We start from the raw sequence: 22,698 nt of genomic DNA, 5'->3' as shown, positions 1-22,698 counted from the left end.
AAGTTGCATCGCTTCCCTACTAAAAGGATCTGCTATGACACGTGTACCTTGTCGAGGTGTTGAGCAAAAGGATCTGTAATATTGCACATATAAGTGTACCTTAATCTTTCTATACTGTATCCCAGCTATCCCTCCTCAGTGCTATGGAAGGGAGAAGGCTAAAAGGTGTAGCAGATGCATGTTCAGTTTCATACAGTTTTAGTATTTTTCAGTATCATAAAGGCAAAAAACGACAAGACATGTGGAGTGAACATGCAGATTTCTCAATTAACTTGTACTCATTGTAACAATGTTGAAGTGGTAAAATCTGGCTCACTGCAAGTGTTTTTCAACCCACAATTTGTGTGAGATTTCAAGACATTGTTTTCACTGGAGATTTGCCAGTATTACAATCCCAGACCAGACCCCAACAGTGACATAAACCCCAATGTTTTATTTTAATCTTTTAAGATTGTGAGGAAAGGATACTTCACTCCAGGAGTGATTGCATGAAGAAATAGGGATACGGTATTTTAAAAACAAACTTTTCTTACCAACACATTATTAAAATCTTTAACATCACACGAGAAAAAAGCTTACAATTACCCTTAAACAGGACTACTGAATACAGTGAATACAATACCTGTACCTGCTATCTTTATTCCTACTTAAACAATAAGAAACAAAAGCCATCTCAGCTCTCCATCCACTAACAACCAATAGCACATAGGAATACTTGCTTTACAGAGATGTTCTTTGAGGAAGAGCAAACTCTTGATACTGCTTTAAAGACAAGATCTGATTCCTGTCAGATCCATGCAGACTATGGTTGTATGTCTTCAGAAGTTGTTCTTCAGCTTGTTTCAGCAACCCCCGCCCCCACCTTGTTCTTGGGCAAGTCGGGACTGCTTTAAAGACTGTTAATCTCTTTTAACTGAACTGCAGAGTGCAAGTCTGCCCAACCTTTGGTCACAGCTTCATTCAGAACTGCACTGACCTGTTTTTCCTACAAAATGCCTGATACCATAGCTCCACCCAGTAACATCACCATCCCAAGCTGAAATCTAATTAACTCCACAGGGAATCCCCTTAATCAAAACAAAATTCCATTTCCCCAGGCTTTTATGATGCTTTATTTGCACCCTGGCTCCTTAAATATACTTGCCTTTCAAACTAAGATTCTTTCAAAACATGACTTCAGCAGTCAAACACACACTAATCTATGCGTTTAACCCTTACTGCACCAAAGATCTACAACACAATACATCTGAAATTCTTATATTCATCACACCAGAATGATCAGTAATTGATCAATTTTAATATATTAATATATTATTGAAAAGTTCAGTTATCTAGCATGCAATGTTGTACATATAATATAAACTCCTTTCTTATTATTTCTTGGAATATAGATATCATGGGCAAGATGCACATTTATTGCATTCCTAATTGCCTAAAAAAGGTGGTGGTGAAGGTACTACCATAGAGCTGTTAGTTAAGGAATACAAGGGTTTTGATCCAGAAAGAATACAGGAACAGTATTCTACGTTGAAATGGTGTACCTGGAGGGGAAATTAGGAAGCGATGGCATTTTCCATACGTAAGTAGATATTTAGTGCATGCTTTTGAAGCAAGTGCGCAAGATTATCTTTATGATTCATATTGTGAAAACAGCTTTAGCTCTTTTCAAACAAAGTTGAGAAAAATGATCTTTTGTTGAGGTCTTACCGTCTTTAATTCCTGACGTAGTTGCTGGTTCAAATTTGTTGATTCTTCTAATCGTGCTTCAAGACTGGCAATTTTCTCTTCTTTAATTTCAAGAGATTTTTTTAATGTGCTTTCAAGTTTGGACTCCAAAAGTTTATATCTGCTGAAAGTTGGATATTGACATAAAAAATGAGTTAGACATTTCTAAACTGTGGTTTGGGACAATTTACTTACAATCAGATACACAGATAAGTAAAAGCAAAACAAAAAGGGTATTAAAGTTAAGTTCTTGGGACAAATATTTTTTGGGGGTCTATTTGCATAGCGTGGCAGGTCATATTGAGAGAATAGTTAATAAAGCATATCGGATCTGCAGTTTCATAAATCAAGACATTGAGTACAGCAGAAGCAGGGAAACAATGCTGAACCTATTTAAAGTTCTGATTAGGCCTCAACTGGAGTATCACGTCCAGTTTTGGCAACTACACTTCAGGAAGAATGTGAGGGTCCTTCAGAGGGTGCAAGAAGATTTAGCAGGCTGGTCCTCAGGATGAGAGATTTTAGGTTGTACCAGTTTCTCCTTGGGGCATAGACTGAGGAGGAATTTGATAGAGGCCCAAATTAACAGGGTTCGATGAGGTAGACAAAGAAAAACTGTTTCCATTAGCTGATGGTGCAAGGACTCGAGGATACAGATTTAAGATTTTGGGAACATGATGAAGGGGGGTTTGTGAGGAAGAACCTTTTAATGCAATGAATGGTAATGACATACAAATTGCTGCATATAAGAGTGGTGGAAGCAAAGACAATTAATGATTTCAAAAGGGAACTGTTTGGGTGCCTAAGGGAAATAAACGTACAGAGCCACAGAGATCGAGAGGAGAAATGGGACTGATTAAATTTCTCTACAGAGAGCCAGGATGCACTCAAAGGGATGAATGGCCTGTGTCATAATGAGTTTATAATTCTAAGAGCCAACTCCTTCAGCCTGCAGAACTGAAAATGTTGGACCATTTTTGATACTAACTAAAAAGTCTAGATTATATGCAAGGACACTTTTTTTTTTTTTACAAAGTGTTTGAAAAAACTTTAACTTGTAGCTTCAGTGTAAAGTTCTTTGACATTTTACGTATCCCACATCTAGGTTAAAATCTATTCACTGTCAGGACTTTGTGATTGAATGGGAAAAATAAGAAAGACAGTAATTGAGTATCTGCATGTTTAAAGGAAAATAAGCTATTTTTAAAATGGAAATTGAAGAAAGACAAATTGCCAGGGTTGATGGAACCCTGATATGCTGATTAGCCTTGAAACACTGGGCAGGAATTAATCAAGAGGTGACCAGGTGTGTAGATGAGGGCAATGCATTGACGGAGTCTACTTGGACTTTAGATAGGTTTTGATAAGGTCCCACATGGGAGACTACAGCGAAGGTAAGAGTGCATGGTTGACTGAGTGGCAGGCAGCAGAAGTAATGGTCGAGGGATGTTTTGCTGACTGGAAGCCTGCGTCTATCCAGTGGGGTCCTGCAGAGATCAGTGTTGGGGCCCTTGCTGTTTGTGGTTAATATAAATGATTTTGTTTAAAAAAAAATTTTTTTTAAAAAGAGTATCCAATTATTTTTTTTCCCAATTAAGGGGCAATTTAGCGTGGCCAATCCAGCTACCCTGCAGATCTTTGGGTTATGGGGGTAAGACCCACGCAGACACGGGGAGAAGTGCAAACTCCACACAGACAGTGACCCAGGGCTGGGATCGAACACTGGTCCTTGGCGCTGTGATATATAAATGATTTAGACAGGAATGTAGGAGGGTTAATCAGCAATTTCATGGATGATATGAAAATTGGTGGGGTGGTAAATAGTGAGGATAGCCTTCGATTACAGGCGGATATAGACGTGTCGGTCATATGGGCTGATCAGTGGCAAATGGAATTCAATCTGGAAAAGTGTGAGGTGATGCACTTGGGCAGGACAAACAAGGTAAGGGAATACATGATAAATGGCAGGACCCTGGGAAGCACCGGGGATCAGAGGGACTATGGTATGCATGTACACTGGTCCTTAGAGCAGGTAAATATAGTGGTTAAGAAGTCATATGGTGTGACGCTTGGAGGTGGGGCTGTTGGCGGACGAGGTGGTGAGCGAGCGGGTCCGAGGAAGTATAGAGAGGTACTTGGAGACCAACGACAACAGGGAGGTCCGAGTGGGGATGGTATGGGAGGCACTGAAGGCGGTGGTGAGGGAAGAGCTGATCTCCATTAGGGCCCACAAGGAGTGCAGGGAGCGGGTGGAGAGGGCGAGGCTGGTTGGGGAGATGGTGAGGGTAGACAGGAGGATTGTTGAGGAAGAGGCGCAGCCTCCAGGCCGAATCCGACCTGGTGACCACCAGGAAGGCGGAGGTGCAGTGGAGGAAGGCACAGGGGGCGGTCTACAAGTAGGGGGAATAGGCAAGCTGGATGCTGGCGCATCAGCTTCGGAAGCGGGACGCAGCAAGGGAGATCGGGGGAGCTAAGGACAGGGGAGGGAGCGTGGTGCGGAGTGGGGTTGGCATCAATGGGGGTCTTCAGGGACTTCTACGAGAAATTGTACCGATCCGAGCCCCCACGGGAGGAGGGAGGGATGGGCCGTTTCCTAGACCAATTGAGGTTTCCAAAGGTGGAAGAGGGACTGGTGGCGGGATTGGGGGCCCCGATTGGGCTGGAGGAGCTGATCAAAGGGATAGGAAGCATGCAGGCGGGGAAGGCACCGGGGCCGGACGGTTTCCCGGTCGAGTTCTATAAAAAATATATGGACCTGTTGGGCCTGCTGTTAGTTAGGACCTTTAATGAGGCAAGGGAGGGGGGGCTTTGCTCCCAACGATGTCCCGGGCACTGATCTCCTTGATCCTGAAGCGGGACAAGGATCCCTTGCAATGTGGGTCTTACAGACCGATTTCCTTGCTAAATGTAGATGCCAAGGTGCTGGCGAAGGTCTTAGCCACGAGGATTGAGGATTGTGTGCCGCAGATCATCCATGAAGACCAGACAGGGTTTGTGAAGGGGAGACAGTTGAACGCGAATGTGCGGAGGCTTTTGAACGTTATCTTGATGCCGGCGAGGGAGGGGGAGGCGGAGATAGTGGTGGCGGTGGACGCTGAGAAAGCCTTCGGTAGGGTAGAGTGGGGGTACCTGTGGGAGGGGCTGAAGAAGTTAGGGTTTGGGGAGGGGTTTGTCAGGTGGGTTAGGCTGTTGCATGAGGTCCCGATGTCGAGTGTGGCCACAAATAGGAGGAGGTCCAAGTACTTTCGGTTGCACCGAGGGACGAGACAGGGGTGTCCCCTGTCCCCCCTGCTCTTCGCACTGGCGATTGAACCCCTGGCTAGGGCACTGAGAGAGTCGAGGAACTGGAGGGGGTTGGTGCGGGGTGGGGAGGAGCATAGGGTGTCGCTTTATGCGGACGACCTGCTGCTGTATGTGGCGGACCTGGTGGGAGGAATGCCAGAAGTAATGAGTATCCTTAGGGAATTCAGGGGCTTTTCGGGGTACAAGCTCAATATGGGGAAGAGCGAGCTGTTCGTAGTTCAGCGAGGGGACCAGGAGAGTGGGATTGGCGAGCTCCCACTAAAAAGGGCGGAGAGGAGCTTCAGATATTTGAGGGTCCAGGTGGCCAAGAGCTGGGGGGCCCTGCATAGGCTTAACTTTACAAGGCTGGTGGAGCAAATGGAGGAGGAGTTCAAAAGGTGGGACGCGTTGCCGCTGTCCTTGGCGGGTAGGGTGCAGTCAATCAAAATGACGGTGCTCCCAAGGTTTTTGTTCCTGTTCCAGTGCCTCCCCGTGATTATCCCGAAGGCTTTTTTCAGGCGTTAACAGGAGTATAATGGGGTTTGTGTGGGCGCGAGGGACTCCGAGGGTGAGAAGGGTGTTCCTGGAGCGGAGTAGAGATATTGGGGGGGGGGGGGGGCGGGCGACGATGGTGCGCAAGTGGGTGATGGAGAGGGCTGCATGGAAGAGGCTAGAAACGGTGTCCTGTGTGGGCACGGGTCTGGGGGCGCTGGCAACGGCGCCGCTGCTGCTCCCTCCAGGAGGTATACCACGGGCCCGGTGGTGGTGGCGGCCCTCAAAATTTGGGGGCAGTGGAGGCGGCATGGGGGGGGGGGGGGGGGGAGTTGGGGCCTCGGCGTGGACCCCATTACGGGGGAACCATCGGTTCGCCCCAGGAAGAACAGGTGGAGGGTTTTCGGGGTGGCACAGGGCAGGGATACGAAAGTTGGGGGACCTGTTTGTGGACGGGAGGTTCGCGAGCATGGGTGAGCTGGAGAAGTACGGGCTCCCCCTGGGGAACACCTTCAGGTACTTACAGGTAAGGGCGTTTGCCAGACGGCAGGTGGTGGAATTTCTGCGGCTACTGCCACACACAGTACAGGACAGGGTGCTCTCGGGGGGGGGGGGGGGGAGATCTCGGAAACGTACCAGGTGATGCAGGAGGAGGAGGAGGCCTCGGTGGTGGAGTTGAAAGCTAAGTGGGAGGAGGAGTTGGGAGAGGAGATCGAAGAGGGGACGAGGGCAGATGCCCTAGGGAGGGTGAACTCTTCCTCTTTGTGCGCGAGGCTCAGCCTCATACAGTTTAAGGTGCTGCACAGGGCACACATGACCGGGACAAGGATGAGCCGGTTCTTTGGGGGTGAGGACAGGTGTGTTAGGTGCTCAGGGAGCCCAGCAAATCACACTCGTATGTTCTGGGCATGCCCAGCGCTGGAGGAATTTTAGAAGGGCGTAGCGAGGACGGTGTCAAGTGTGGTAGGATCCAGGGTCAGACCGGGCTGGGGGCTCGCAATATTTGGGGTGCAGAGGAGCCGGGAGTGCAGGAGGCGAAAGAGGCCGGAATTCTGGCCTTTGCGTCCCTGGTAGCCCGGCGAAGGATTCTCCTTCAGTGGAAAGATGCGAGGCCCCCCAAGCGTGGAATCCTGGATCAGCGATATGGCAGGGTTCATTAAATTGGAGGGGGTGAAATTTGCCTTGAGAGGGTGGGTACAAGGGTTCTTTAGGCGGTGGCAACTGTTCTTAGACTTTCTGGCAGAACGGTAGATATTGGTCAATGGCAGCAGCAGCTCGGGGGTGGGGGGGGGGGGGGGGGGTTTACTTTATTTTTGTTTATGTTATTTACACTGGAGGGTCTGAGGGGGTGTATACACCTGTTGTGCTAAGTTGGGGGGTGTTAATGTTAATTTATTATTTATGTACGGGGTGGGGGGTTGCGGTTTGGGGGGTTGCTTTTTTAGATTGTGTTTTGTACTTAACCCTGTTGGGTTCTTTTTTCTTTCTCATTTTGTTATTGATATTTTATGAAAACCTTTCATAAATTAAAAAAAAAAAGTCATATGGTAGACTTGCCTCTATTAGCCGAGGCATAGAGTTTAAGAGCAGGGAGGTGTTGGAACTGTATAAAACGTTGGTTAGGCCATAGCTAGAGTATTGTGTGCAGTTCTGAAATCCAGATTATAGGAGGGGTATGATAGCACTAAAAAGAGTGCAGAAGATATTTACCAGCATGTTTCCTGGGCTGGAGAGTTTTAGCTATGTCGAGGATCTCATAACACTTAAGAAGTATTTGGATGTGCACTTGCGATTCCAAGGCATACAAGGCTGGGCCAGGTGCTGGAAAATGGGATTAAAATATTTGGGTGGTTGTTTTTAACCGATGCAGATGCGATGGGACAAAGGGCCTTTTCTGTGCTGTGGACTTCTATGACTCTAAATGTTTACCTCAAGCAAGTTTGTAGCATTGACTTTATTCCGCATTGACTTTATTACACAACCTCACCTTTTAGAAAGATATTTAAGAGTAATTTATGAGAAGGTTAGTTCAGATGAGGGAAGATTAAAAGGAAAAAACAGTACATCAGAGGCAAATTCGCCCTACACAGGAGAGCTGTTTGAAATCACAGCCCACACAGCAGGAAACTGTGTTTGCTCCCAACAAGCCTGGCCTCGAAAAACCTGTTTTTGAGAATCTAGTTGTCTCTATTCGAACCTGGGAGCGATCCCAAAAGATATAGGTGCCTGGCTTGGTAACTATTGCTGGATTTTGCTTTTAGTTTTAAAACCTATGGGATGTTTGTAGCGCACAATGACTTACGAGAGACGAATAGAGATGAAGTCGATGAGGCTTTATTAAGCGTGACTTGTTCCCCGCAGTTCAGCAACAGACTGGAGCTGCGGGGAGAACTCCTGGTTCTTATACTCCGCCTTCAGGGCGGAGCTAGAGATCAACAGCCAACCAGGACCCGGGATCTGTCAGCCAATGGCATCACGGCTTCACAGTCCCACATGACCCCTAATGCATACTACCACAATGTTGTTAGGAAAATACAGGGCTTTGATACATTAGATACATTTTAAGATATTTCCAATAGTCATTAATATAGTTAAGTGTATTTTTCGTTGACTTTCTTGTGTTTTTTTACTGTTTAATAAACATTTATTTTGTTTAAAATCATCACAAGAGAGTCTGGGACATCCTTCACTGGTCTTCACATCCTTCCTCGCATTATACCCAGTTGCAAATATACACAGTTGAGAGCAGGCATTCTAAAGTTCCCTTCGGGGCTTTGGAATATCCAATTAGCATTTAACACCAGTTGTGCTCTTAACATCACCAAGATAAATCCTCAGCTGGACAGTTCACACTTCTGGTGATTTAAAGACCATGGTGATTGTGGTTTCAAAGTGAAACTTGCATCAATTATCATATAAGTCAATGTGTGTTCATTTATGGGTATGTTCATAATTCAGGTTTTATACGCACATGTACGTTTTTCATTTTCATAGGTAGTATATTCATAGGTCAAGTTGGAGGCTTTTTACAGCATTAACACTCTATTACCAACCTTTAAATTCTGAATTTATCGTTCTTACCTATCATCGGAACTTTGTTCATCATGCAGGAGGCGCTCTTTGTTGAGCCCAATCTTTTCCAGTTCGTGAGTCAATTTTTCCAAATCATTGCTCATTTGTTGAGCATGTAATTTCTCATTTACAAGCTCCTGCAAACATCACATCATTTAGCAAAATTTCTTAGATTCACCAACTGTTCATTCTTTGAAAATTATGGCGATATGCACAATTTTTCATTATGTAAGCACTTCTATAAAGTATTGCAAACTAAATTATAAATGAGAAACTCCTTAATAGCAAATCCAGATACTAATTACTGAACCAGCAGATGAACATAACATAAAAAGAAAATATTAAGGTTGCCAACAAGCAAATAACGGATCATCATTGACATAAGATGAGCATATAGAGCACGAAAAAAGTAGACAGCTCAAAAATAAGCCTGTATATTTTGACTTGCGGAACAGAAAATAATTAGTCTTAACTTATGCAAGAGGTACTTATTGCAGGAGAAAAATCTAAAGTACAAAAAAAGGCAGTGATAAATTTAGAAATTACAAATGGGAGATGTGAGCACTTAAAACTCAAGGTGAGCGGGGAGGGAGGGTTATTTTCAATCGCTGTTCACTCAGTTCTGAAAAACAGGCAGCAATCAAAGAAAAGACCAGGGAGTGAAGGAAGGGGAACGTTGGTCACTCAAAGCCAACATGATACAGTTCATACAATTATAAAAATAAAACACCGTGTAAACGGCAAATACTCAGCAAGTCTGGCAGCATCTGTGGAACGAAAAACGAGAGTTAATGTTTCAGATCTGAGATCTTTTATCAGAACATCTGATAAAATTCACAGGTAGGCCGGTTAATGGATATACACAGCACACTCATCAGTTTCCATGGAATGGCCTGGAAATATGCAAATGGGAGTTCTGTTTGTAGGACATCCAATTACAATTTCAAAGTAGAATCAGACAAAGCTTCAGTGTGCATACACTGTCCAATTAAAAAAAATTTTTTTTTAGTGTACCCTATTAATTTTTTCCAATTAAGGAGCAATTTAGCATGGCCAATCCACCTAGCCTGCACATCTTTGGGTTGTGGGGGCAAAACCCACGCAAACACGGGGAGAATGTGCAAACTCCACACAGACAGTGACCCAGAGCCGGGATCGAACCTGGGACCTCGGCGATGTGAGGCTGCAGGGCTAACCCACTGCGTCACCGTGCTGCCCCACACTATCCAATTTTATCAGCTGGTGAAAGGTCTAACTGAAATGAACAGCTGGAGGCTGCTCCAGGAAAAGGCTCCAAACCTTTTCTTCTCTCGTATACGTTATTGGGGCTAGGTGAAGTATGGGTGTCTTCTGGCTCCATAAAAATGCTATGGCCCTCAATTAATTCCGTCCACGAACAGTTCCTTCATTCCTCAGTCGAGGCTGGCCAAATAGGTTATTGTAGGAATGGTCCAATTTACCACTCTCTGACAAATGCAGACTGCAGTCGAGCACCTTTCTGGAACCTGTATCTCAGCATTTACTTTCGATGGGACTCCAAACCTGAAAATGGTTTTGACTTCAAGAAGTTGGCAGAGCTAAAATGCTTTGAGAGATGGCAGTAGTTATGAAAATCACTATATAAATGCAAGTCTTTCTTTCTTATGGGGTGAATTATACTCAAAGCAGGTACAGAAAGAGAAATAAACAGCGGGAAAGACGGATTAAATGCAAATAAATAGGAAGAAAAATAATAAACATTTGAAATTTGAAATCCAAGAATAATGCACCATGAACAGGAATGAACCAGAACATTTCAATTTCTGGGCCAGAAGTTGTTTGGCATGCATTAATAATTATCCTTACATTAAAAGGTGCGAATATTATTAATTGCCAGACTTAACATATTTAATAAGTAATTACTGTAATGTGAAAATCCAGTAAATTCTTCAAAATAATGGAGAGGCCAAAGGTAAGAAACCTTTTGTGCAAAGCAAACATTGGAGTGGGTGTAAATTGACCAAGAAGTTTGACATTTTGCACCTCAGTTTATAATTTTAATCTTATAATTTGCTGGCCAATTGCATATCAATGATGGCATGCGCCACCCACATATAATAATAATATTCATTAATATCACAAGTAGGCTTGCATTAACACTGCAATGAAGGTACTGTGAAAATTCCCTAGTCGCCACACTCCAGTTCGGGTGCATCGAGGGGGAATTCAGAATGTCCAATTCACCTAACAAGCACATCTTTCTGGACTTGTGGGAGGAAACCGGAGCACCCGGAGGAAACCCACAAGACACGGGGAGAACATGCAGACTCCGCACAGAGAGCGACCCAAGCCGGGAATCGAACCCGAGACCCAGGTAATGTGAAGCAAGTGCTAACCACTGTGCTTCCGTGCTGCAGAGGGGGAAGGTTTATCGCAAGTTGGAAAACCCAGACGGAACAGTTGATGGCATTTATTAGAGACGAGTTCTGCCAGCAGCGAAAGGAGATGCTTGAAGATCAATCAAAGGCCAGCGGTAGTACCTCTGAAAGGATCAGAGTCGAGAAGTACCTGGAGGTACAGAGATTGCATCCGGGAGATGAAGAAGGTGATGTCCGATCACAGCGATCGGGTGGTGGCTTTGGAAGCAGACCTCCTGCGGAACTTTTGCAAGCCGCTAAGGGCAAAAGTAGAGGAGAACAGACCCAGAAGCCAGAACCAACGTATCATTGGCTCCAGAGGGTGTGGAAGGAACGAGTGCCGCGACATATGTCTCAAAGATGCTGGCGGGACTGGACAAGGCCCCGTAGGTGGATAGGGTACACAGGTCCCCAAGGCAGAAGCTGAGAGTGGGGGAGCCGTCATGGGCGGTGATTGTGAGGCTCCATAGGTTTGTGGAGGAGACGATCCTGCGGTGGCCAGGGAGAAGCGGAACTGGGAATGGGAGGAGAATAGGGTCCGAATCTATCAGGACATTGGAGCGGAGCTGGCAAAAAGGCGCACCGGGTTCAAGAAGGCCAAAGCCGTTCTCTACGGAAGACAGATCAGGTTTGGGGTACTGTACCCAGGAAACTATGGGTGATGTTTGAAGGCCACGAGTACTATTTTGAAACCCCAGAAGAGGCCAGTCATTTCATTAGAGACAATAAAATGGGGGAGAACCGAATGCTGATGGGAGATGGACGAGATGGAGCAACAGAGATCAGAAGATGCGGGTATTGTGGGGGACGGAGGGTGGGGGGCCTTTTCTCTGATGGGGTGATTCTGCCGTTGTGACTGATGCTAAGGGGCAACAAGTCCCCCATGCTGTTTGTGGTGCATCTCTTTTTAGAAGGGGTGACCTGCGGATTTGGATCTGTCTTTGTTTGTGTGGGGGAGGGTGGGGCCCACAGGGCGCCATTTGTATAGACAAAGGAGGGAAGGGTGTTGGGGGGGGGGGGGGTAAGTTCGAGGGAGCCTTGAGGCAGGAGTTTCCACGCTGGCAGGTAATGCTGGTGAACGGAAGTGAGGTGGGGGAGGTGGCCGTGCAAGTTTGGGGGGGGGGGGTAAGCAACATGGCAGTTTTGGAGAATGAGTGGGGTCATGGGCAGAGAAGAGGGCCATCTTGGGTGGGCCCGGTTCAGGGCAAAATCAAGTGAGGTAGAATTGGAAGGGGCGGATGGCGGACAGTAGAGGGGAGTGGAGGCGCAAGCCTCCGGTAAGGTCTGTAACATGGAATGTATGGGGATTGAACGGGCCGGTGAAGAGGGTCTCGGGTCTTTACGCACTTGAGAAGGTGGGAGTAGTCTTTCTGCAGGAGATGCACCTCCGGGTGAAGGATCAGGTTAGGTTCAGAAAGGGATGGGTGGGTCAGGTATTACACTCGGGGTTTGATACAAAGCAGCGAGAGTGGCCATCCTGCTGAACAAAAAGATGAGGTTTGTAGGGGCCAAGGAAGTGCAGGACCCGGGTGGGAGGTATGTGATAGTGAGCGTGTGTTGAAAGGGACGCTGGTGGTGCTAGTGAATGTATATGCGCCGAATTGGGATATGGGGTTTGGGAAAGGGTTGCTGGGAGCCATTCCAGACCTGTACACGCATCAGTTAATTACGGGGAGTGATTTTAATTGCGTCCTAGAACAGAGGGTGGACAGGTCGAGCCCCAAGTCAATGGGAAGGTTGAGGATGGCGAAGGAGCTGGGAGGATTAATGGAAATGGTGGATCTGTGGAGGTTGAGAAACCCGGGAGAGAGGGAATACTCCTTCTTCTCGCACGTGTACAAGGTATACTCCAGAACTGGCTTTTTCGCAATGAGCCGAGAGGTGTTGGTGGAGGCGGAGTATGCAGGAATCGTGATCTCAGACCATGCGCCGAACTGGCCAAGGTCGGACTTAGCTTGAGGCAGGAGCAGAGGCCGGGATAGAGGTCAGATTCGGGGCTTTTTGCGGACAAGGGGTTCTGTGAGAAGGGGCGGTCGGTGATCAGGGACTAGGTGGAATTGAATCAGAATGGGGAGGTATAGGTGGCCACGTTTTGAAGGCATTGAAGGTGGTGGATCGGGGGGGGGGCGGGGCGGTTGTTATCTCATTCAAGGCGTAAGAGATAGGAGGGAGGAGTGCGGACAGTTGTTGGATTAGATAGTCGAGGTGGACAAGAAATATTCGAGTGCCCCCACCAAGGAAGGGTTGGCGGAGAGAAAGAGGTTACAGGGGAAGTTTGACAGGCTGATGACGGGGAAGGCAGTGGGACAGCTACAGAGGGCGAAGGGGTGCAGTATGAATATGGAGAGATGGAGCCGCTTTGGCTGAGAGAAGTGATGGATAGTATAAATGGGATGAAGTCGGGGAAGCCCCCGAGGCCGAACGGTTACCTTGCGGAGTTCTATAAGGAGTTTGCGACGGAACTGGCACCACATTTACTGGTGCAGCCGCCTGGGTTGGCCACTTCCCGACTTAAAATGGAGAACCGCAAAGACTGAAGGGAAATTCAGCCAACACAGGCAAAATTGATCAAGTGCAGAAATCATGTGTATTGAAACTTGCAAAAACCATGCAGCACTGAAACCAGCAGCCATCTGCATAGTAATGAGCGATTCCAAGGCACAATCGCAACACTTAAGGTGAATAAAGCCAAGCCAGACTCCTCGGCGGCAGCAGGAGCCAAGACAAAGGAAGGCCAACGGACATTTAGGTGCCGCCCAGGGATCAGGGAACAACTCCAGTATTGGAGAAATCGATCCAAATGATCGGAACGCAGTCCAATCATTTGGAACGAGGTGTGGGGTCCGCCCCGAAGGGCGGGAAGCCCCTGGGGACTATAAAGTAAAGCCCCCAAGTTCAAATTGTCCTTCTTGGCAGGGTCACTCAACAATGCGAATCAACCCCCGAGAGTGAACTGCCCAAGCGGCCACATCAATCAATTAAGTCTCCAGTCAACGCTCGCTACGAGATAGGCGCTCCTAGCTATAAGTTCATACCAGCTTTTGAATCCTGCAGACTCAGGACCTGAACGAAAGGCCATTTGTTCCCCTGACCTGGCAGGCCAATTCCGAAGCTAAGTATAGGCCTTTTAGTGATAAAAAATAGTCTAGAAAGTAGAGTTATATGCATAAGTAGTGACTTACTGTAATAAATGTGTTTTGATTTGAACCTTACTAATTGGTGTGTTGAGTTATTGATCAATACTTGAACTGGAACCTCGTGGCGGTATCATAAAGATACCTGGCGACTCTAGAGCAAAGGTTAAACAGAGCAAATTACGAATTAAGAGCCAACCAAAAGTTAGCAACACTGGGGATGTTTAGCAAGGTATGGGAGAAGGGGGAGCTACCGCAGTCAGCGACCCAGGCATCGATCGCGCTATTTCAAAGAAGTGGAAGAACTCGTTGGAGTGTAAGTCATACAGACCCATATCACTAACGAACACGGATGTGAAAGTGTTGGCTGGTTAGTGACTGGGAGGATGAAAGGATGCTTTCCGGGGGTGGTTGGAGAGGACCAAACGGGTTTCGTAAAGGGCAGGCAGCTTTCCAGTTACATTAGGCAGTTATTAAACGTGATCAGGACTCCGTCAAAGGGATTGGTACTGGAGGTAGTGGTCTCTATGGACGCAGAGAAGGCTTTCGACCGGGTGGACTGGCGGTACCTATTTGAGATTTTGGGAAGGTTTGGGTTTGGCCCGAATTCTTGGCGAGGATGTGTCTGTTGCATGTGGCGAGTGTACAGATGAACAAGTTGAGTTCACCGAGGTTCTGGTTGCACAGGGGAAAGAGGCAGGGGTGTCCGCTGTCGCCGCTGTTATTTGTGCTGGCAATAGAGTTCTTGCTGATGGCCCTCAGGGGGTCAGTAGAATGGCAGTGAATTGTGAGGGGGAGTAGGGAACACCGGGTGTCGCAGTATACAGATGACCTGCTGATGTTCGTGTCGGGCTCTTTGGAGAGTATGGAGAGAATTATGGACATTCTAGAGAGGTTCGGGGTCTTCTCGATTTCGACTTTCTTTATTGTCACGTGTACAGAGGTACAGTGAAAGGTATTTTTCTGCGAGCAGCTCAACAAATCATTAAGTACATGAAAAGAAAAAGAAATAAAAGAAAATACAAAATAGGGCAACACAAGGTAAACAATGTAACCACATAACATCGGCATTGGGTGAAGCATACAGGGGTGTAGTGTTAATGAGGTCAGTCCATAAGAGGGTCGTTTAGGAGTCTGGTAACAGCGGGGAAGAAGCTGTTTGAGTCTGTTCGTGCGTGTTCTCAGACTTTTGTATCTCCTGCCAGATGGGAGAAGTTGGACAAGTGAGTAAGCCGGGTGAGAAGGATCTTTGATTATGCTGACCGCTTTCCCCAGGCAGCTGGAGGTGTAGATGGAGTCAATGGATAGGAGGCAGGTTTGTGTGATGGACTGGGCTGTGTTCACGACTCTCTGAAGTTTCTTGCGGTCTTGGACCGAGCAGTTGCCATACCAGGGGCTATGATGCAGCCAGATAGGATGCTTTCTTTGGTGCATCTGTAAAAGTTGGTAAGAATTCATGTGGATATGCAAATTTTCCTTAGTTTCCTGAGAAAGTAAAGGCGCTGTTGTGCTTTCTTGGTGGTAGCGTCGACGTGGGTGGACCAGGACTGATTTTTGGAGATGTGTACCCAGAGGTATTTGAAACTGCTAACCATCTCCGCCTCGGCCCCATTGATGCTGACAGGGGTGTGTACAGTACTTTGCTTCCTGAAGTCAATGACCAGGCTCTTTAGTTTTGCTGGCATTGAGGGATAGATTGTTGCACTACTCCACCGGGCTATAAGCAGAATATTGGAAAGAGTGAGGTGTTTTCGGTGAATGTTTCGAGTCGGGGAGTCAATCTGGGTGTTGCCATTTAGGCTTGCCAGCGACAGGTTTAGGTATTGAGGGGTTCAGCTTACGGGGAGTGGACGACGTGCACAAATGGAACCTGCCAAAGTTGGTGGAGGAGGTTAGGGAGGACTTCAGGAGATGGGATGCGTTACACCCGTCATTGGCGGGGAGATGGAATACGTTACACCAGTCATTGGCGGGGAGGGTCCATGTGGTAAAAATGAACGTTCTTCCAAGGTTCCTGTTTGTATTCCAAGCCCTCCCAATCTTCATACCGAAGGCCTTTTTCCGGAAACGATGCAGCGATTTCGGAGTTTATTTGGGCAGGGACGGTATCTAGGGTGAAGAGGGGGGTGGGGAGGGGTCGGCGTAACCAAATCTGTTACACTATTACTTGATGGCAAATGCGGAGAAGGTGACGCGGTGGTGGGAAGGAGAGGAGTTAGAGTGAGTTCGGGTGGAGTAGGAGTACTGTATGGGGTCCAGCCCGAGGGCCATGGTGACAGTGACGCTTCCCCTGGCGACAAGGAGGCACACGGTGAGCCCGGTGGTACAGTCCACGATTAGGTAGTGGAACCGGTTGATGAAGCACTTTAGGATGGGGAGGGGGAGAAGGGATAGGATGGGGAGGGGGAGAAGGGATAGGATGGGGAGTGCGGACTGAAGCGATTCACAGGGTGAATTCGATCTCCTTGTATGCGAAGATGGGTTTCATTCAATTCAGGGTGGGGGATAAGTGCATATGACTCGGGCGAGGATGAGAAGGTTCTTCCAGGGAGTGGCAGACGAGTGTGAGAAGTATGGGCGCAGACCAGAAAATCATGCGCATATGCTGTGGGGCTGTGAGAAGTTGGAGAGATACTGGGAGGGGGTGTTTGGGACCCCCGTCCCTGTCCCCCCGCCACAGAAAGCGCACCCTGAACAAAAAGCAAACATCTACCCGAGGGACCGCTTCAGGTGGGAAACAAGGCCCCAACACACGGGAAGGAGAAAGGAGAGCAAGCGAATGGAGTGGGGAAAGGAGTAGGATGGGGGAAGAGTGGGCAGAAAACCATAGAGGTCGGGCGAGGGAGAAGCAAGACAGTAACGCCCGAGAGGTGGACGACCGCACTAGCAGGAAAGCTAGCGCCGGAGGCATGCAACAAAGCAGGGCCGCAGCACACCGTAAATACTCCGAGGCCCCGACCGTAAAGATCCTGGCGGAGAGGAAAGAGCTACAAAGGAACTTTGATCTGCTCTCCACCAGGAAAGCAGTGCACCAACTCCGCCAGGCACGTGGGACCCTATACGAACACGGAGACAAAGCCAGGCGCCTGTTGGCACACCAGCTAAGAAAGCAGGCAGCCACCAGAGAAATTGCACAAATCAGGGATACCAGAGGCACATTAGAAACAGAAACAGAAAAGATTAACAAAACCTTCAAGGCCTTCTACCAAGGGCTATACACCTCAGAGCGCCCAATGGGGAATCTGGGATGAAACGGTTCCTTGATGGACTGGACATACCAGTCATGGGGGAGGGCAGAAAACGGGGCCTGGAAGCATCACTGGCACTGGGAGAGATCATGGACAGCATTAGCTCCATGCAGGCGGAGAAGGCGCTGAGACCAGACGGGTTCCCGGCAGACTTCTATGATGTGTTGGGTGCTCTGGATCCGTGGAACACATACAGGTCACCAACACTTAAATAGTGCAACACTATTTAATAAATCAGAAACTGTTGAACATACTTTCACTGTGGGTTAACACGATATTAGATTGAACTAAAGACCTATGCCTTGTCCTAACCAGTCTATGCACTCAGCACATGGTGAAGATCTGTGCTGCAGGCTGTGAGCTCTGTCCTACTAGGAGGCTGCAGCTAGAATGAGCGGGAACGCTGATGCCCCCTGCACAGAGGCACCAGACAAGGATGCCCACTGTCCCCGCTGCTGTTCGCTCTAGCGATCGAGCTATTAGCAATTGCTCTCAGAGCACCAAAAAGCTGGAGGGGGATCTGAAGGGGCGGCAGAGAGCACAGAGTCTCACTCTATGCAGATAACCTGCTCCTCTACATTTCGGACCCACAAAGCAGCATGGACGGAATCATCGCGCTCCTGACAGAGTTTGGCGACTTCTCGGGCTACAGACTCAACATCAACAAAAGTGAGATCCTCCTGGTACACCCACAAGGAGTGGGGGGGGCAGCACAAACGGGACTGTCGTTTAAACAAGCCCGAGACAAATTCCGCTACCTGGGGATTCAAATAGCCCATGACTAGAAAGAGATCCATAAATGGAACCTCACCAGTCTGACAGAGGAAGTAAAAAAGGATCTGCAAAGATGCTTCCACCCTCCCACTCTCCCTCGCTGGGAAAGTCCAGACGTTCAAAATGAATGTGCTGACCAGGTACCTCTTCCTACTTAGATCAAACCAGAAGGCCTTTTTCAAAGCACTAGACAAACTAATCATGGCGTTCGTATTGGGGGGGGGGGGGCAGGGGGGAAATGCTAGGATTCCAAAGAAGGTCCAACGAAAAACAAAACCCAGGGGGGCGCCTAGCCCTTCCAAACCTATAATTCTACCACTCGGCGGCGACAGCCGAGCGAATAAGGGGATGGATCAAGGAGCCAGAAGCCGAGTGGGTGCGCGGAAGAGGCCTCCTGCAAGGCGACCTCCCTCCGGGCCCTCGCCACGGCGGCACTCCCATCCCCACCCAAAAAACACTCCCGGTGGTGATAGCCACCCTCCAGTCCTGGAACCAACTACGGCAGCAATTTGGCCTGATCAAAATGTCGGACAAAGCTCCGATCTGCAACAACCATAGGTTCACACCAGCGCTGACTGACGCCACCTTTAAAACGTGGGGACAGGACGGAGGGACACTGACAGTCAGTGACCTATATACGGACGGCAGGATCGCAACACTGGACGAACTGACAAGAGAAATTCCAGCTCGCCAGGGGGACGAGCTAAGGTACCTACAATCAAAAACTTCCTACGAAAGGAGACAAGGACATACCCACAACTGCCACACAGACATTACTGGAAGAGTTACTGGACGCAAGCGTCCTAGATAAAGGGAACTGTAGCTACATGTATGACTGACTGGTAGAAAGGGCCGACACCGTACTGGACGCAACAAGAAAGAAATGGGAGGAAGACCTGGGGATTGAAAGAGGGTGGGGACTCTGGAGCGAAGCACTGCATAGGATCAACTCCACCTCCACGTGCGCAAGGCTCAGCCTGACGCAACTAAAAGTGGTACATAGAGCCCACTTAACAAGAACTTGTATGAGTAGGTTCTTCCCAGAGGTGGAGGATAGATGTGGACGGTGCCAAGGAGACCCGGCCAACCCCACCCACATGTTCTGGTCCTGCCCCAGACTTGTGGAGAACTGGACTGCCTTCTTTGAGGCAATGTCCAAAGTGGTGGGGGTGAGGGTGGAGCCATGCCCGAAAGTGGCAGTCTTCGGAGTATCAGACCAGCCAGATCTATTTCTGGGGAGGAGGACAGAAACCCTTACCGATGCCTCCCTGATCGCCCGCCGTAGAATCCTGTTCGGCTGGCAGTCAGCAGCACCACCCAAAGCTGCAGACTGGCTGTCCGACCTCTCAAAATCTCTCCAAATGAAGAAAATCAAATTCGCCATCCGAGGTTCAGACGCCGGCTTCCACAGAACGTAGGAGCCATTCACCCAATTGTTCCAGGGCCAATGAACAAGCAGAAGAATAGCCAGGTAACCAAGAATCAAGGGAAAGTAGCTGAGGTGGGGGAGGGAGGGATAGACCGGGGGGGGGGGGGGGGAAGAACAGCTAAAAGAGAAAAAATTGGCAAACCACAGGAGATTGGGGGGGGGGGGGGGGGGGGGGGGTACAGAGAAGTGGGCAGAAGGGAGGGGAGGGAAGAGACAGGGAACAATAGAGAGGAGAGGGGAACCAGCAAGGTTGGGGGGGGGGGGGGGGAAAGGTAAGGGAATGACAGTCGGAAGGAGGGCATGGGAAACGCCAACAAACTTGGCATCTACAGGATCAGAGGAAAATCCGGGCGAAAGACAGGACCAACGGCTGAAGCGGAGGTGAACGCGAGACGACAACGGCAGCGAAAACCGTCCGGAAAAGCGACCGACAACACCAACACCAGATCCATTTGCGTACTGTAATTGTTTCTCCGGCACCCAAATGCATATGTACTTCCCCAGTTTCTCCCCCCCCCCCCCACAAACAGATGCCTACTTATGTGCTAAAAATAATATTGCCAATTGTCCAGAATTGCTGTTGTTGAGCTAGGGCATAATACCCTACCAGTTATTTTATTCTAATTTGTTTTGTTTTTTGTGCGTGTTCCCTTCTCTTCTACGTATAGATATATATATATATATATATATTTTATTCTGTGCACTTAACGGTAAATATACTTTGCTCAAAAATCCAGGGGGAGTTGTGGTTTGAAAAGGAGATAAACTTGCACAACTGTGATGAATGTCTTCAGATTTATTGTATGTTTTTGTACTTTTGAATAGGTTTGGCATAAAATGCATTTAAAACAAACAACAGTATGTGGTGACTCCAGCCAGCATTTTCTCCATCTACCTTCTTCTGGCATGCCTTGGCAAGATGACTCTTCCTTTTGCAGCTGTGGAAGGATAAACCATCCAAAAGCTCTGCCATGACCGAACTCCCCTCCGGGGGCTCCCATCTATAGAAATCCCGATAGAATATTTCAAAAGCCGCGTTGACCTTCGGTGGGGCGGAAACCAAACTACCATCCGACTCTCTTATCTGCACAATCTCCCAGGAAGCAGCCTCTTGCCTCAGCTGTTGAGCTAAAAGGAGACTGGTCTTCTCCCCCTGTTCAGAAAATTCTTCCCTCAAACATCACAGCTGGCTCACCGCCTTACCTATTAATAGTAATTCAAATTGCATCTGAAGCGGTTTCCTACGTGTACTGATGGTTCACCTCAAGGATGCGTCCACCAGCCTCTGCCACTCCACCCTCCTTTCCATGTGTGCTTTGTAGGAAATGATCCCCCCCCCCTCCCGCACCAATGACCACCTTAAGAGCTTCCCCCATGTAGAAATTGAGTTGGACGGACTTTTATTAAATTTTATATTCCCCAATGGAGGAGGACATGCATTTGCAAAATCTTTGTCTGCCTAAAACGCCATATCCAATCTCCATGGCAGGCATTGGGAGGGACCTAACCCTAGCATCAATTCCACAAAATGTGGGGCATAATCTGAAATCACAATTGCCAAATATCCCACCTTCTGCACTCTGCACCCAAGCGAGAAGAGGCCTACCACCACAAAAAAGTCAATGCGTGAGTAAACCTGATGGTACATGCAAAAGAAAGGTCTTCATCCCTCGGGTTCAAAAAACACCACGGATCTGCTCCATGAAAACCAACAATCCGTGTGCACACCCGATGGTGTCTACATCGATCCATCCTCGGATCTAGAACACAGTTTAGGTCACCCCACCAAGATTAGCTGATGCAAGTCCAAATCAGGAATGGAGATTAGCAACTTGTTAATAAAACCAATATCATCCCAATTTGGCGCATTAACATTAACCAGGACCATCGAGGAGCCCACCAAGGACCCACTAACAATCACATGTCGACCATTAGGATCCGCCAAGATTTTAGCGGTCGAAAAGTTAACCCCATCATTGATCACAATTGCCCCCCTCACCCTACCGTCAAAGCCCCAGTGCAATAACTGACCCACCCACCCCTTCGGCAACCTTACCCGCAAATGAGTCTCATGCAGAAATTGCACCCCCCACCCCCCCCAACTGGAGTCAGCCATTTCCAACAAAAGGGGTCATCCAACAGCTGCATACAGAGCTCACCCAAGATGGCCACCAAACTAACCAGCAAGACAAAACAAAGGACATTTTGCTGAAGTTTGCCTGGCCAGGTCCAAAAACCCTAAATAGCAGGCCCGACCCTCAGACTCTCAGGCCCGCAGATCCCAGTGTGGCAGCGTGTCTGCCGGCTTCGCCCCCCCCCCGACGCATCATCGGCCTCGTGTTGTCCATGGGGGCAGCCATCTTCCAGCCCGCACAGCGTGTGCAAATCATGGAGGCCGCCATCTTGGCCATCCTCGCCCACGCGGCCCGCCACGTGCGATTCATGGGGACCGCCACCTTGGACGCCATCTTCCTCACCGCCCGACACGTCGGAGTTTGACGTCCACGTCTGTGCCCGCACCGGCGACTTCACTACCGATGCCAGCACGGCTGAGTTCGACCCCCGGGCCAGCTGCGAAATCAGAGCTTCGGCGAACACAGCGCACAATCCGTGCGCCGGACAGACTGAACCTATGAACCCTTCACCCCCGCTGGACTTCCATTTTTTTAAACAGGGGGTGAATGTATTGCTGTAACAATTCACCATGTGCATATCTGTATTACGCTGTTGCCCATGTGGGCTCCACCTATGGACTATTGTAAGGTCTTACCTATGATGTAGCATGTTGGGGCCTATGTGGGCTCCGTCCCTGAGGAGAGGTATAAAGAGCAGTCGCCCTGTAGGCAGCTCCCACGAACAGATAAGTCGCAGGCAGGCACTGTTCTAATTGATTAAAGCCACAGTTTACTTCTACTCCTGGTTTCATGTGAATTGATGGTCGCATCATAAGAAAAAGACCAACAGAAAAAAGACCCAAAGTTTTACTTAAAACATTGTACTCCAACAGGGAGCTCTATATTTCCCATAAACAGTTCTAGCACGTAGAACAGATCCCCCCCATAACATTAAGCCACCCCCCACCCAAATCCAACTTTTGAAACACTCACCCCACACAAGAACGTAGAAATGCGAACATGTATAAGTGA

The 22,698-nt window shown here is 48.3% G+C and overlaps 1 protein-coding gene across 13 annotated transcripts in view; it reads right to left on the bottom strand.

Annotated features, from left to right (window-relative positions):
- LOC140424010 (girdin-like) overlaps positions 1-22,698 on the bottom strand; it is a 695,300-nt gene that overhangs the window by 300,476 nt on the left and 372,126 nt on the right. For 12 of the 13 annotated variants that reach the window (XM_072507832.1, XM_072507831.1, XM_072507835.1 and 9 more), the window contains 2 exons: positions 8,581-8,708; positions 1,708-1,849 (listed from right to left, as the gene is read on the bottom strand). In XM_072507832.1, the coding sequence (XP_072363933.1) occupies positions 1,708-1,849; positions 8,581-8,708 (270 nt within the window). The remainder of the gene's footprint in view (positions 1-1,707; positions 1,850-8,580; positions 8,709-22,698) is intronic. The other variant, XM_072507834.1, reaches the window with a different exon arrangement.

Source organism: Scyliorhinus torazame, chromosome 1 (assembly GCF_047496885.1).
Source record: "Scyliorhinus torazame isolate Kashiwa2021f chromosome 1, sScyTor2.1, whole genome shotgun sequence".
Classification (NCBI taxonomy): Eukaryota; Metazoa; Chordata; class Chondrichthyes; order Carcharhiniformes; family Scyliorhinidae; genus Scyliorhinus; species Scyliorhinus torazame.
The sequence above is the reverse complement of the archived record's forward strand: the minus strand, read 5'-3'. Positions and strand labels throughout refer to the sequence as shown.